The sequence below is a fragment of the Rhea americana genome, unplaced genomic scaffold (genome assembly GCF_003343005.1).
Source record: "Rhea americana isolate MKP2758 unplaced genomic scaffold, rheAme1 scaffold_80, whole genome shotgun sequence".
Lineage (NCBI taxonomy): Eukaryota > Metazoa > Chordata > Aves > Rheiformes > Rheidae > Rhea > Rhea americana.
Genome location: NW_028186979.1, coordinates 2,431,710 through 2,447,448, shown reverse-complemented (window position 1 = coordinate 2,447,448; position 15,739 = coordinate 2,431,710). Strand labels below are relative to the sequence as shown.

Here is a 15,739-nt window from a genome sequence, read left to right as displayed (position 1 = left end):
AGTTTGTCCCATGAAATGTGTCCCATGATACCCATGAGGCAGTTAATAGCTGTTAGGAAACACTGCTCTCTCTCCATAAAACATCCAGTTCATGCTTATCTTGGAGATCAGCTCTGCCTGAAAAAYCCTTTTCAAAAGCTCATCAGATACTCAGATGGCTGCTCTGCACTGTTACAGCCAGAGTACAAACAGGAATCAAACTAGCTTAAATGATGCATCAGCTCTGCCTTCATATTGTAACTCTAAGATACCTACTGTAGGGTTACTGTCACCRTTAGGCTGCAAAATCTTCCATGGGAAAAAGACAAACTTTGTTTTGTTTGCACTGTGCTTGCTGCAGTTGACCACAGCCTTCAGAAGTTAACAACAAATAAAAGCAGTAAGGTTATAAATATTTCAGCTAAACTTAATGCCACATGTACTAAATTCTCTGCCTCAAAAAGTGTACAAGTAGCTGGATGTAGTGGGAAATTATTTACACATATAGGAAATACCTTTGAAATTGTATTTGAGTAGTTTTTACTCCTGTAGTTTTTTTTCCCCCTGTAGGGAGCATAAAAATAGAAGCAACCACTCCAGCTTCTTCATGTTGTTTTATTGTTARAAGATAAACCAAAAAAAAGCCTTTAGTAAAACAAAATTTCACTGAAAAAAGTTACTATTAAAAAGGCTGTATTCAAAAAATGGTAGTTAAAGATATTCTATGTTTTCCAGAGGCCACTTGTTGAATATTTTAGATAGTAGGATACTTTCCAAGTTCAACTCATGCTTTCTCAAGCCAAACAAAACTTAGACCACAGAACTCTGCCCTCTCTTCAGCTTCTGGGAAGATCACAGATGAACTCATTCATTATGGYCCAAGCCAAGTAATATGGTTCAACAACAGAAAGGTGGGGGGAGAGAAAGAAAAACAATAACAATTAAGAAGTCAGGTCTCGAGACAACCCCCTATTTAAAGAAAATACACTGTACTAAGAAACAAATCTTTTTTTAGTAAGTTTTGTAATTATTGCTTTCTCCTATTTACTTTAATGGTCATAGTGTTTCATGTTAGAGAGACAGTGAAAGTATATCCACTTTGGTCTGACATAGCAAGTCAAAAGTAGAATCTGGAGTGATTCCTTTTTAAATGCAGAGGTTCTAAACTGAACATGAATTACAGCCCACTGCTTAAAAGTAGCCTTTGTGGTTTGTTTTCAAGATATTCCTAGTAACAAACTCAATCTGATTGCTCTCCTCGGTTGACTTTACTGCAGCTAGCAATCTAGGAGGCCAATAATAGAAAAATTGTCTAAAATATGGCTCTTAACATCCCTAAAGGTGGCAGATTACTTGAGTTARCTACATCTCAGGCCTGAAACCATCCTCTACATTATTTTTCCCCCTCTTTTTGCAGGGGTGAAGGGCAGCAAAGGATAATAAAAGCACTTGGCTAGAAGTTAAGAGCTTTATAAGCATTTAGGGTATAATAATTTGTCAATATTAGAATTAGACAGGAAGAAAACTTTCAGAGGGAGAGAAGACAGTTGTAATCTATCTTTCTATTAAGAAAACAAACAGAAAACCCCTCCCAAGCACACAAAACTCAAATAATAATAACCCAAAATCCCACTCCTGAAGGTCTACAGAAGACACACAATGTTAGTATGAGAAGGACATGCAGGCAGGCCATGAAACATCCAAGGACAGGATTTAAAGGCACAAAACATTAAACCAACCACACAGTGCTGCTAACTGTACAGCTTTTAGCAAATGAATAAGAATTAATAACATTTTTAAAAGTGCCTGATAAAGATGACAGAAATCAGTAGGAAAACCCACAGTACAGTGTGTGAGGAACTGATTATGAAAAAAAGGAACAAGATCCTGCTGGATAGCAACCTCTTCCCCCAGCAGCAGGCTGGCAGTACAGACTGAAAGAGCGGGGCACAACTCTGCAGTGCCAAGTGACAAACCAGACCCGATTCGAGTCTGTAGTGAAAAGGCGACTGAACTGGGTCTCCACGTAGTGGGAGAGAGGCAACGCTAACACCTGCTGGCAAGCTCTGTGACCAGCCCTGGAAGGACCAGCAGGCCTTGGTTCCTGAACTTCAGCAGCAGTCTGGGATGCAGCAGGCTGGAAACCCAGGCAGAGGAGTACGTAGTGCCCAAGGCAAGGTAGTCATCCTGCGCCACAGATCATTTGTACCCTCTTCTGTCTTCTCTGCCTTTTGAGTAAAAAGTTTTGTTCTGGAGGCACTGGCTTTGTGTTTGGGTTACGGAAAGCACGGCTGAAAAGCGGGTGTTGCACTTGGAACAGAAAGCAGTGAGGTTTGGGAAGGTTCCAGGTTCCTGGAGAAGTTCACGCTGCAACCCCTGAGAAAACTCACTCCCTTGCAGGGCTCAGCATGCTGTTGTGACAGACCCYACACCAGCTGTGCTTCCTCCTCATCCCTGAGCTTCTGTTTGTACATAAATGAGATTGAGCATCTCAAAGTTATGACAGAGACAATAAAAGGAGATCTGATCACTGCTTAATATGCAGGTTACTCGGAAAGCTGAAGGCCAGTCTTTTGCCAGTAACAAAGGCTGAAGACCCAGAGCTGTAGCTCGGTGGCCCTTTCTCTTAGCAGCTTCAGTAGCTTCATTCCCACCAACAACTCCTATCCTGCAGGAGAGTTTCAACATAACTCTCAAATTTCATAGGGGAACGGAACTGGACTGAGACATGCAAAAATACAGGTTAGAACTGCGGGAGCAGGGGGGAGAACTCAAGTTCTAGTTACTGGATATGGGAAGAAGATTCAGAAAACACTGAAATGAGAACAAGCACAGAGAGGGCTTTTAAACCGATTTTACCTGATAAGCAGATGGAATCAATATATTAACAGGAAAAAGGAACTGGTAAGAGATAAAATTAATGAAGCCTCAATGTTAGAAAGTTTGACAAAAGTTTCTCAAGCATTGCTGTAATGAATTTATGTGCCATTTAAAAGAAATGGAGTTAAAGGCCTTGCTTGGGAAAGTTCAGGAGCTGATACTGCTATGCAGCAGCATGTTCACATGAGACAGCTGATTGCTGTGAGGGCTATTAAGCAGTGGTTGTCTAACTCTTCCTTATGAGGGTCAAAATACACAACTGTAAAATTGCCAGTACATTCCAGTACATTTAAATAGTGGAATTGTGTGTATGTGCATGTTTGTGTGCCTGTCTGTAGTAGTCAGCGTCTCTTACTTTGCTCTCATACATGAAACAGGGGGAACAATCAAGGAAATAAAAAAAACAAAAAAAACTGAACTTCATGTCCCCAAGTCCACAGACCCTTCCCATCCCTTCTTAACAAGGAAATGGCCAGTTACACAGAACCTGGAACTAAACTATTTAGAGGAACAATTTCACAGCCACAGCATCTGTTCAGAAAACAAACATCTCCAGCCAGATTTCAGTTCTGCAGAATGCAAAAGATAAGTAACGCAGTTTTTAAGCATATGATACAACCACAAAACATTTTACTCTGTCTGAATATACTATAAACCAATGCTAGCTACAAAGAGAGACTGAAAACTGCTTACCTGGTTAGAACCATTCCAGATCACTCTGTATTAATCTCAGACCTGTACATATAAATAGGCAAACAAGAAAAGAATATAGATAGTTCTAAAATTAGATGATCTAATTTACTTTCTAAAATTTTTATTTACTATAAAAAGGCTATTTCCCACCTTCAAACCTTTGTTTGCTATCAAGACGAGATTTGCTGTGGATTAAAGCTAACAAACTSTTCTACTTTTATATCCTGTTTTGTGAATTATAATTAAAAATGTTTACTGTGCAGCTCTTGCAGCTCTCACCACAGAATGAGTTTGTCACCCCTGCAGTATTGTTCTTCCTTCCTGTCAGTGGCTGAAAACATAACTACTTGACTTGCGTAGGCAGATTATATTTACTCTTCTACTAAATTTCACTTCAGTTATCAAAAATCCCAAATTGGAAGCAAAACAGACTCAACAGTAGTCAAAGGCACCACTTGGCTACACGACTTAACRTAGTAATAACCAAGCAAGTCATGAATGTGCCACTGGAAGGGGATCATCTATGCTGCACACTTACCACTCAGTTATGGTGCAGTAACCCAATTACAGGGATCTCAGCTGCCCTTTGGGTTACAGGCAGCTATGCAGAAACTGTTACCTTCGCTGCTAACTACYGAAGCAAAGCCGATTATTTTGACTGTTTCCTTCTATAGCAAAGCGAAACACAGCAACTATTTTAAGGTTATGAACAATGAGACAAATAGCTCTGTAAGAAAGCCCCACAATTTCAAGCCAACACTAGACAGATCAGCGCAGAAAAATTTTGCCTTTTAGTGGCAAGCTTGAATTTCCCCATCTGCTCCCTTCCCCCCTACTAAGGGGAGAAGGAAGCTACATCTATGAAAGTATCTTTAAAGACAACAAGATGCGCAAACTTCTCTAGACTCTAGGGAAAGGCCAGTGAGGTCTGCCACTATTTTCACTATTAGACTGACATAGTGGTAGGCCCCTGCCTGCCAGACTAGGGGGAAGGAGGAAAAACAATCAGACAATACTCATCTACTTTGCATTCAAYAACTGAACTATGCTTTTGTCCATTACACAATCCACATGCTAAAAATACTTTCCAGTAGGGACCTTTTGCCAGCATATGCTCCATTTAAGCAACCCTTCAGAGATCCCAGTGAAACAGGGTTGGCAGGAAGTAGAAAGATTCCAAAAAAAAGTAAAAGTAACACTTCAGCTGTGCAATTGCACAATAAATCCACAGTTGTTTCACATCAGTAAAAAACACTTTTTTTCCTGAACTTTCATTTCTACTAAGGGACAGGAAAGGAGGAAAAAAGACACCCAACTCTACACTTTTCCAAGAGAGTAGCACACAGGTCCTTTTTAGGCATCCTGTTCTTTAGGCACGCTTTGCCTCTTAGATTTCCGGAGTCAAGTGCCTGGAGAGCTTTCAGGATCTTTAAAAACCCATCCGCAGAAAACTAAACAGAGTGGGCAGAACGAGGCACATAACTCACAGGTACTTGATGGGGTGTTGGGTGCAGAGGAGAGTTTTAAATTTACTGGTTAAAAAACATGCAATGAAAGTGAGGGATTCTTTTTTGGACTTCAATTGTTTTCAAGCAAGGGATATTGGAAACTATACCAAACAAACATTTTTGTTTTCAAATAAAGTTTAATCTCTTTCTACTTTTCATTCATTGTTGTTTTCTCTGCCAGAAAAAAAAAAAACGAGAAAAAAATTCAATTAGTTCTAAAAAAGAAAAAAGAGAAAAAAATTTCAATTAGTTCTAAAAAAGAAAAAAGAAAAAAATTTCAATTAGTTCTAAAAAAGAAAAATGTCAATAAGCCTTACAATTAAACACTTCTTTACACTATGTCATGTTTCGCTCCTCCCACCAACTTGTTATCCAAGCTGAACATCCAACTTGTTACACAAAAACTCAGTAGGTACACAGGCAAAAGAACTGTGTTCTCCTCACACTAAGTTCTTTCCTTGCTCAGAAAGAGTCAAGCAAGAACATCATACTTTTTTGATGATTAAGCCAACAACTTGAGTTTCAAAGGAAAGAAGAAATCTCCCACTCTAAGTATATGAGTATATGCCTTTTCAATACTGTTTCCAGAAGATGCAAGCATTCAGAAGTAGCACTGATCGGGAAAGTAGAAAAGTCACCAGTAGTAAATCACAATCTTGGGCAAATGGAGAATCTAGAAGTGTCATTAACTTCTTCCATGTATCTTCTATATAGCCATATATTAGGGTAAGTATAATGCAGCCCTTTTATATCTACTGCCATTTACAGGACATCTTTCCAAACTGCAAATACAGAAAAATAGATATACTTGTGTTATTTAAATAGTATTTTTATTGCCTTTTAGAAATAAAAGGAAACCATGTGTGTTCCATGCTCTTTTTGATTGACTGGAAATACATTTATCAACAACTTGCTATGGCTACCATGGAAAGGAAATAAATTTATCATCCTACTTTCTTATCTACAGTATGGATTTACTGATGCTTAAAACTTAAAATGTAGTATTGTAGAACATTAAACTATTAAACCAAATAATATATACACAGACAAACAGGCTCTTTCACAGAGGTTCTTATAAAAATAAAAGTCTAATCAGCCCATGTTAAGCAGTACAGAACAACTTTACTTCACAGAGCTACACCAGAACAAATCTTTCTTTCTGTGCCCAGTGCTTTGCTAGGAAATTAACTATAATGCAGATTTTCTTGTTTTCTTATACTTAATTGGTAAATGAACCAACCCTTTTCTTTTTAGGGTTCCATAATTAAAAATAAACACTGACAAACTCCCTCCTCTGGAGTAATCTGGACTATGCGGTTTTGATTTTTATGGGGGAGTACACAACAGCAATTCCAAAGACACTATAAAACCCATTTCTTAAGCCCTTTTTCCAGGTCCTCTTGGCATAAAAGCCTTATGAAAGAGTGGCTGCATTAGAAACTGTATCTGTCTGTGCTCAGGCCAAATGTTGTCAGGACAGTTAATGCAAACACCCAGCACAACAATCTCTTCTTTGTCAGTCACAGGATTCCAYGAGAAAGCACCAAACAGTCTAGGAATTTGGCTCCAGGTAGAGTTATAAAAGGATGAAAAATAAAAATAAGAGTCAAACTTTATTTAGATGGCTGTATAAAATTGGAAGTTTTATTCTGTCAATGAGCTTTTAAAATTGTCTTGTTGGCACAAGTTATCTTAATGCAGAAATCCAGAATTCGTCTCTTAACCATTTCTTCTCTCTGCACCTACYGGCTCAGCACATGTGTATTATGGAATATTAATACTGTCACACAAGATCTTTTTACTACAATGGATTTCCTAACTTAAAGGTGTAAAATACCTTTAACTAACATCTTTTATAGATGTAGTCCTCATGATCGATAACTTTGGGGGGTAAGGAGGGGGCTCTGAAAGATCACAAATTGCACCCAGAACTAAAGTTAGAGACTTCTTATGTACACAAAATCTGCAGTGAACTAAGGCTATTTTCTATGCACTTAGCACAGCAATTCCAGAAACCATACCAGCACAACATACATACAAAGCCCACAACTTTGTGCAAAAAAAAAAGTCTGTAGGCAGAGCATTTTAATAAATATGATCACATGCCAGGGAAGAGGTGGAATTCAGAATACAGCAATTGGCAGGATTTCTACTTTCACTTCAAGCTATCTCTTATTTTCAGAGCAATCACAGAATCAGTAAGGTTGGAAGGGACCTCTGAAGATCATCTAGTCCAACCTCCCAAAGATTTCCTGGTGCTGGTTCCACTGGGGCTTGAACCCAGGAGCCTCAGTGTGTAAAGCAGATGTGATAATTTATCCAAGAGTGTCTTTTCTGAGATAAATTATTGGCTCAGTTCCTTTTCAATGAATACTTAAGATCTACATGTTSAAATTTAATATGTATTTTTTTTAAATCAGAAGCAGATTAGCAAATTTTAAAAACCCGCAGCTTTGAAATCAGTTTATATCCAAACATGTAAAATCCTAGCCTTCCTGAATTTCATCACAGGCTTCAAACATGCCATTTAAGAATGTTTGTAATGATGGCGTGGATTAACCTTTGGAACACATCCTCAAAGTGACTGCTTGATTTGTGCAATATTCCCATCTTCCACACTTCTGTTTCCACATAGAAAGACATGTGATAGGGAAAAATATCTACCATACCCTAGGGGGAAGGAAAAAAAAAAAAAAAAAAAAAGTAGATAAAGGATTTGTGTGGCCTGAAAGCTCAGACAACCTTTCCTTGAACAAGTTCAGATATCTATGTGCTGTAAAATTTTAGAGCTATTGCTATTTGGCCTTGCCCCTGTTGGCACCTCGTTCACCACTTCACTAACCACTCCATGGATATAACCCTCCTGGTATCCTATTTCTCCTCATCTTTCAGAGGTGAGAGAGGACCTAATGAAATATTTCTCTTCTGCCAGCAGTATTCATCTTGTTTCCTATTTGTTCTTGGGCAATTTCTTCCGGCCACAAGAATTCAGTTATCCTCTCTACAGAAAGAGCACATGGATCTACCTCCCTATTCCAGGCCTGTCTCTCCTTATCCAAACTGGAGATTTCAATCCTCYTATCTGACATTTCCTTGGAGATATCTAGCTGCCAGGTTAAGCTCTACACAGTTAAAGACAAAACCTCTTATCTCTCCTCCCACACAAGATTTTCCTGGGTAGATCTTTCTTGATTAATCAGCGTCCTGCCAGTCGCCCAGCCTGCAACTTGTTCATTATAGACAGAGTTCTAGTTGAGTAAGTCACACAGAAAGAACAATATATATTAAATGCAATCCTTCCCTGTTCACAGCTGAAATGCTCACTCAGTTTTCTTCTTTTTCTTGGGCTTCAACCACGACAATTTAACTTTAAAAGCCATTTCTGAAGAGACATAAGTAATGATCATCTCCCCAGCTTGCCATCTTCCCCTTGCAACTCCTTTCTACTATCTAATTTAGGGGATAGGAGAATCTAATTCATTCTCAGCCTGTTTTCTCCTGATCATCTTTCACTAGCTATTAACAGCTAGCTGCCTGCTTCCAATCAACTCATGACATTGCTCTGTTGGTGGAGAGCAACCTGTCTCAGAGATGGATCTGACAGAGCAATCCATCACAAATCCATCTGACCTATTTCAGACATCTGTCTTTGGATGAAATGCAGTCTGTCCTAAAGTTACCTGGGCAAAGACCMAATAATTGCAAATAAATAACAAATGCATAAAACAAGTGTGTAAAAATAAGAAGCTGCTCATGCCCCATCCCTTCYGCATTAAGTCACTACCCAGCATTTTTTCAGCACTGAATTTTGTGGCCCTTTTCTGCACCTCTTCCAGATTCTCAAGTGTCTTTTTAAAAGATATCAACAGAACCACACAGAATTTCYGTATTACTCTTAAATTTTCTTTGCAAAACATGAATTATTAATCTTATTAGCCAAGGATTAAATCAGCCTTTTGCTGCAACATCGCACTGGAAACTTAATGTTTATACCTAGTACAAACCCCAATACCTACGCAGTCTCATCACTTTCAAGGACAGAATCTCCCATTCTATGGATGTTCACAAGTCTTTCACCCAGMAATCTGACTGTATTCAGCTACACCCACACAGCCACCTCCACTTGGTCTTCCTTGTTAAATTATACACACAGAGCTGACTACCCATCTCCTTTCCCCCAAAAGAGAACAAGTAAACAGATACACAGAATGCTTTATTACTTCTGGTTTGTAAACAAAAGTGGTTGATGGTAATTTGGTCTAGTCCCAATCCTTCTGGAACACCATGATTCACAGTTTATTTCCTACAGACATCTACCTGTTAATATTTCTCAGTCAGCTGCTACACCATTCAGTTAGTGCACTTTTGCCAACAGAGTACTGCAATGATTTTTCTAATAGGAATGTTCTGCCGTACAAAGCCACAAGCTGACRATCAGAATTAGGAAACTCTGTCAAGCTCAGCACAGGACCACTGACAGATGCAGAAAGCAAGGCTGTGGGATCTGCTCTATATTTGTGTGACAGCCCATGGTTCATCTGTTCTTTATGACAGCCAAAAGTAGCTAGGAGGCATGAATGGCCGTGAAACTCCTCTTCTTCCACTCCATTCTGTCAGAGTTGATGATGCATCTCACAGCCCCTGAGCCACAGGGTTCAAGGACAAAGAAACAAAACAAAACACAAACTCAAGGGCACGTAAGAAAAGAGAAAAGATGAAATTCAACACATTATATGCACAAGAGGGAATCTGAACTTTGCATTGTCACTTTTACTTATGGTGGGGACAATATATGATTATTCAAAATGTAATATCCTCTCTGGCCTCCTTAGCATTGTGAGGATAYTGTGTTTCTATAATCAGACTGCCAGCACTAAGGAAGTTAAGAATCACAGGCTAAAAAGTGAGGTTCCCTGGAAGTGATCTCTCCCTTAGGCAGAACACATCCAAACTAAAGTAATGTAAGAGCCAGTGACATAATTCCTTGGTTAAAAAAATAAAAAAACTGCTATCCAAAGTAGTATTTGCATTCCACAACCAAATTGAAGTCCTGTGATCCTTGTGCTAGAGACGTTACAGAGAGTTATACCTTGAAACGTGCAAACAGATTCCAAGTACCACTTGGTGAAGATAAAAACACAGGCAAATCAGCTCGGTGTTAGTCTAACTCTGCTATCATACAAGTCAAAAGGTGAAAYTCCAATGGACCCTAAGGAGCCACGTCTGACACTGCCCACTCCCCTTCCCTTCCTTCCCTCCACTCTTACCCACTATATCCCACATAAACTGAATAGTGTTCACCAGCAGAAAATTACCACAGCTGAACAGTTATTCTCTTGGCTGATTCATGACAGTAAGATGCCTAAGAAAAAAAAAAAAGAAAGAAAGGAAAAAAAACAGATCAGATGCAGGAAGCTCTTTAAAGGCTTTTTAACAGACAGCAGCTACATGATTTCAGGAGSACAGAAAACCTCAGAGCATGGAGATAAGAGGTATTTTAATGGATCCATTCACACTAATACATGAGGCATTGTGAGCTGAGAAATGGGGAATATACTACACCTCTAACATGAGATATGCCAGAAAGTTTAATTACCAGCTTTGCCTGGAACCTAACAGCTATTAGTACTCTACCAGCTCCTGGATGCACTTCAGAAGAAATCCTTTTATCTGAGATTTGTAAAGAGAGCTGGTCTTAACCTGGATTTAAGTGCCATATTTATTACAATATGTGCAATAGGAAAGGACATGCAAGTAAGCCTTCATGAGAAGGCAATTTCCTCCCTACCTCTGCTCATTCAGAATTGGAACAGAAAATATCTTCTGTTTTTATTGTTACCTCTAGTGAAGAGCAAACATTTGAGAGCTACTGTTAACATAAATCAGAATTGAAATTTCTTATTACTGAAGAATGTTTTGTAATTCCTCTAGATGCTTTTCAAATGCAATAAGGCTGAAGAAATAATGTACAGATTCCTATAAAATAGGACATAGGTATAACTATATCATTGTGTGAACAGTCTAATATTATGTTGAAAACTTGCTTTTTTTCCACACAGCTTGTTAGGCTGGTCCCTTAAGAAAAAAATATTTAAATAATCTGACTATGATTTTGACAAAAATGCCAGGTTGTACAGAAAAGGCATACTGAATGTTTGTAAAAACTCAGTCACTCAGACATATATGAGAACGTAAACTATTTTATTCTGCCTCCTTTTGTAAATACTTATTAAAGCTATTACTCATTTAAAGCACTAAACAGAAAAAAATAAGAGTTCAAAAGAAGGTTCAACTTATGCTAAAATTCCACCCAAATTTAACCTACCCTCTTTTTGAGGGTCAGCCACAAAGGGGGTGGAGAAGGTATCATTCATCGCACAGTTACTTTGAAATACACAAAGTATTTGACAATGAAAAGGTAATTTTTTAAAAAAAGAAAACGTATATTTTAAAGACCACAGATGCATATTCTGCAGTCCTAAAGAGTCTACGTTTCCCCAGRAGGCTTAAACAAGAGGTTGACTGGGTGTGTGGAAATACATGGGCAATTCCTTACAGACCATAAACCATCTACATAACACACAACGTTGATAGAAGTACAACTGCATTTCACATATTCTCTGTCCATTTGGCTGTAGAATTGGCCACTGTTTGATCACTAGTAAGTGACAGTGACCTACATTGCCAAAATTAAGGAAAAAGGAAGGGAGGAAGAAAGGGGAAAGAAAAGAAATTAGCAGATCATTATGCCAAGGCATAAACTCTGTATAGCCTCACTTTAATGAGCRTATACTCCCACGTCTGCAGAGTTAGAACTTCAGTGCCAGGCACAGCTCTTTCCTGGTCTTGTGTTTATCAGTACATTTAACCAAAGTCACTATCAGTTGAGAGGACCACGGGCCTTTGATGAGAGGGGGAGTTAGGTCAGCCATGTGATTGTGCGTGTGCATTTTCTGCTGCAAGTTTCCCATGAAGTCTCAAAAGGGGAAGGACAAACAGAAAGGAGAGAGTATAAAAGTGGAAGGAAATGATCAGAACAGGAACCAAGTGAGGAAAACAATCAYGTACACAGGGTACACTGCTCCTTCTCTGTGTATGCTGTTACTTACTCTCAGCATGCTATGAATTAGTGTTGCATACCATCATAGCAATCAAAGGTCCCAGTCCAGACTGACTGCCATGGTGCTAACACTGGATTCCAAAAGAGTTCCCCAATACTTCAGCTCTTCTGTTATACAGTTCTGTTCAACACTCATCCTTACATCTTAAGGAAAATTATGAGCTTTTAATGTGTATCAGATGCACAATACTCTTGTTCATTTTGAGACAGATTGCCCTGAAATCATTCTCTTTGCATTTATGTGACACATGCTCAGAATAGATGACATCTGCCAAAGCACTCCAAATTGGGAGGAAAAACACATTTACATTATTCTTTTTCAAGGCACTCATAATGGTATTGTCAAAGAAAAGATGYTAGTTACCTGTTAGCATCCATAGGAAATGAGGAAATATAAAACTTCAGAAGCATCAAGTATTTTTTTTTTTGGAAGTAACCTATGCAAACTGTCCATATTGTAAGTATTCTTATTTYCCTGTTTCATTGCACTGAATGACTGCTGAGTAGGAAGAAAAGACTTGGAGAGCTTTGTTTTATTTTTTTAAAGGTAACTTATTTTTGAGAAACATATGAACTGTAGTTAGATAGGCATTCTTGGGCAATTCARAAAACATTTTTGATTCCTGCAGAGTTCAACACTGCATGTGTATGTTAATCGAGATGGCTCCTGCCACTTAGAGTTAAAGTCAATTTTCCACTTAGAATTCCTTCACACAGATAGATGCAACTGCAAAAGATACAGTTATCATGAAGTCCTCTTTTTAACATTTATACATGTACCTTACATGCATGTATCTGATGAYTATTCAAGATAAGAGCAGATAGAAATAGCATCTTCACCATCCCCAAAAGCCTGTTTATAAGCAGGCATTTTTTCCATTTCCCACAGATCAATATATTCTTTGTTTTTTTCTCCATCAGACAAACACCGACCTAACAGCCCTATTCTGCACGTGTTCATTTTCCCCCCTTCCCTCCAAGGAAGCATAAGCAGCCTACTGAGTGAATGAATAGGTCTTTTTGACTTGCTAGCAGTTTTACACAGGCCTTGAAGTAATGCAGACAGCTACACAGGGAGAATTTAGGTCTATTGTCTCCAAGGCAATTAAGTTGCAGTTACTTAAATATGTTATTTCCTTGGTTTGCTTTACAGCAACAGCAGAGGATTACTGACTTTTTAGCATAACAGGCAAACATTCAAGGAACACACACACAAAAGTCCAAAAGTTTTTTAAATTAGAAATCTTTAAACTAGAAAAGATGTAGACCTCACTGTGACCTGACAGATTTATAATGAACAAGCCTTTAAGTCTTGACTGTAAGAGAGAAAACAAGAATCCAGCTCATCATATCAAACTGACACCAAATTCTTCAAAGCCTCTACAAACAGTAGGACTGGATGATTCACATTTTATAAGAATTTTACAGTTGCAGTAGCTTTGATAGGATATTCACATGTACATGTCCGTATCTTGTTTTACCTTGGCCGTATTTCCTGGTTATAATTTTATTTAATACTGTTAATCACTGTTCTTGCCCYTTTCTTTGCAGTTAAAATTAAAAGGAGTTGATATCGCAGTGAGAAATGCCCACATCTCTCAATTAAAAGAAGGGGTCTGTCTCAAGGAGTGAGAAGGAAGGGCTGAAACAGAGCAGTACGGGAAAGATCTTAAAGCAAGAAAGACAGAGGTCATGAGTGACCCTTCTTGCCATTTAAGATACCACTAGCAGGAGCTTGGCCCACCAGCAAAATGGTGCACTGCTATTATTAATACAATGAGAAGACACGATGGGTTGACTCTTCCTCATACCAATAGCTGTGCTGAATTGTCCCCATTAAAAAGCAACAACTCCCAGCAATAAGATGCAAGAAAAGCAGGCCTGCATTGATCTGGAGACCAGTACAGCAGACTCCCGAAAGACTAAGACCTTTCAGACATGAGAAAACAAAACCGTGATCTTCCTGAGAAAGAAGATCCATCCTGTAAAAAACTCATTTGCCATTAAAAGTAACCAAGTTTCAYAGCAGTAGTCCAAATTGAAAGACAAGGAACAGCCATACACATTAGATTTCATTCAGATCTGAACTTCAGCTGTTTAAGGAGCTAATGGATATGTGAAGTGACTGRTGAAAATATTTAACACTAACTGACAATTTGCTAAGAAAACTRTCACTCTCTTCGGATTTACGAGTCGTCTAAGGATTTGTCATAAYTTGATTCTAAGCTAAACATCTAACGTGAACTGAAACTAAAACGACATAGCTGATCCCTATGAAGTTCAATATTTCAAAGGGAATGTCATCTTGAAACAAATGATGGAAGAGAATTGGTTTATTATTCTACTAGTGTGTCTCTTCACAGATGCAAAGAGGACCTGAAAACAACCAGAACTGTAAATTTTACTCTAMATAGTAGTCATTGGTGGAATACTTCAGAACGGTTTTCAGACACAAACCCATACAAAGCGTGTCCTGTACTCCTGCTCCAGCAGTGCACCACTTCATGGAAGTGAAAAGGTAGCTACAGGACATTACATTTTCTAGACACYGTTAAGGCCAACACCTAGCAGCAGTAGCAGTGTAACGCGAGCCAAGTGCTRGCTGCTCTTGCTCGGGCAAGCAGCAGAGGTGAGAAACGGCAACGCAGAAGGGGATGAAACCACGCTGTGGATAACCGCTCGCTCCCTCCAAGCCCTGCAGTTCCAAAGAGCAGGGCAGAGCTGAATAGATGCACCAGAGCCAACAACAGCAGGGAAAGCTGCCAGCATCAGCAGTACTGCTGAGTGCTGGAGTGGCAGACAGCACAAATGGGCCTAGCACAATGTTTCCCAAGGCAGAAGATTATCGTGTTACTTATGAGATAAGGAGAAACAAGCCAGCTCGGAGCACTGAGATAAATTTACACCCTCCAGATCAATATGAATGGGTAGAAGCCCTGAACCTCCAGGCCTTCACCTGCTGGCCATCAGAGCTGTAGATAAGATAACACATGCCACACCCATACGAAGAGGGGTTGTCAACATCTCTAGCAACTACAAAGGTCATCACTGTGCTGTGCGAACAGCCTGTACGGATTTCACCCCTCCACTCCTAAGAGGAGCAGCAGTCTGGTCCATTTTACCTGTGGCTAGCCGAGGCACGCAGGCCATGTCCGCAGCAGTGGCCTCAGACGCAAGCCAAAGCACGGCGGGTGCCTGACCCGCTCGCCTGGCCACACGGGGCTAATCCACTCAGCGTCGCTCTGATCTGCGTTTCTGCATCCTGCGCGTCTGGCCGCCAGGATCAGCTCAGCGTGGTCCTCGAGACGCGGTGAGTGCTAACGCCCTCCCCGAGCTGACACTGTGACCCGTGGCAGCGAGCTCGGCCCTGCTGCCTCTCCCAGGCTTCGCACTGCGCAGATGCTGAAGCCTGGCGGATGCACCCGCTCTGCCTCTGTCAGAAAGCTGCCAGCAGAACTAAGGAGCAGTGGTTGACATGGGTATAACCTCATACTTTAAAACAGAGCTGTATGCAGATGCTATTTCTGCAGATCTAAAGCATTAACAAATATCAGTATGA

At 39.6% G+C, this 15,739-nt stretch overlaps 1 protein-coding gene across 2 annotated transcripts in view; it reads right to left on the bottom strand.

Moving 5' to 3' along the window:
- Positions 1-15,404, bottom strand: part of RNF144A (ring finger protein 144A) — a 55,724-nt gene extending 40,320 nt beyond the window's left edge. The window contains exons 1-2 of one of the 2 annotated variants that reach the window (XM_085322915.1): positions 3,703-3,748; positions 3,553-3,594 (exon numbers count right to left, since the gene is read on the bottom strand). Coding sequence is in view for 1 of the 2 variants with exons in the window: in XM_085322914.1 (XP_085179040.1) it covers positions 15,303-15,330 (28 nt within the window). In the remaining variant the exon portion in view is untranslated. Of the gene's footprint in view, positions 1-3,552; positions 3,595-3,702; positions 3,749-15,302 lie in introns of those variants that run through there. The other variant, XM_085322914.1, reaches the window with a different exon arrangement.
- Between the last annotated feature and the right edge of the window lie 335 nt (positions 15,405-15,739).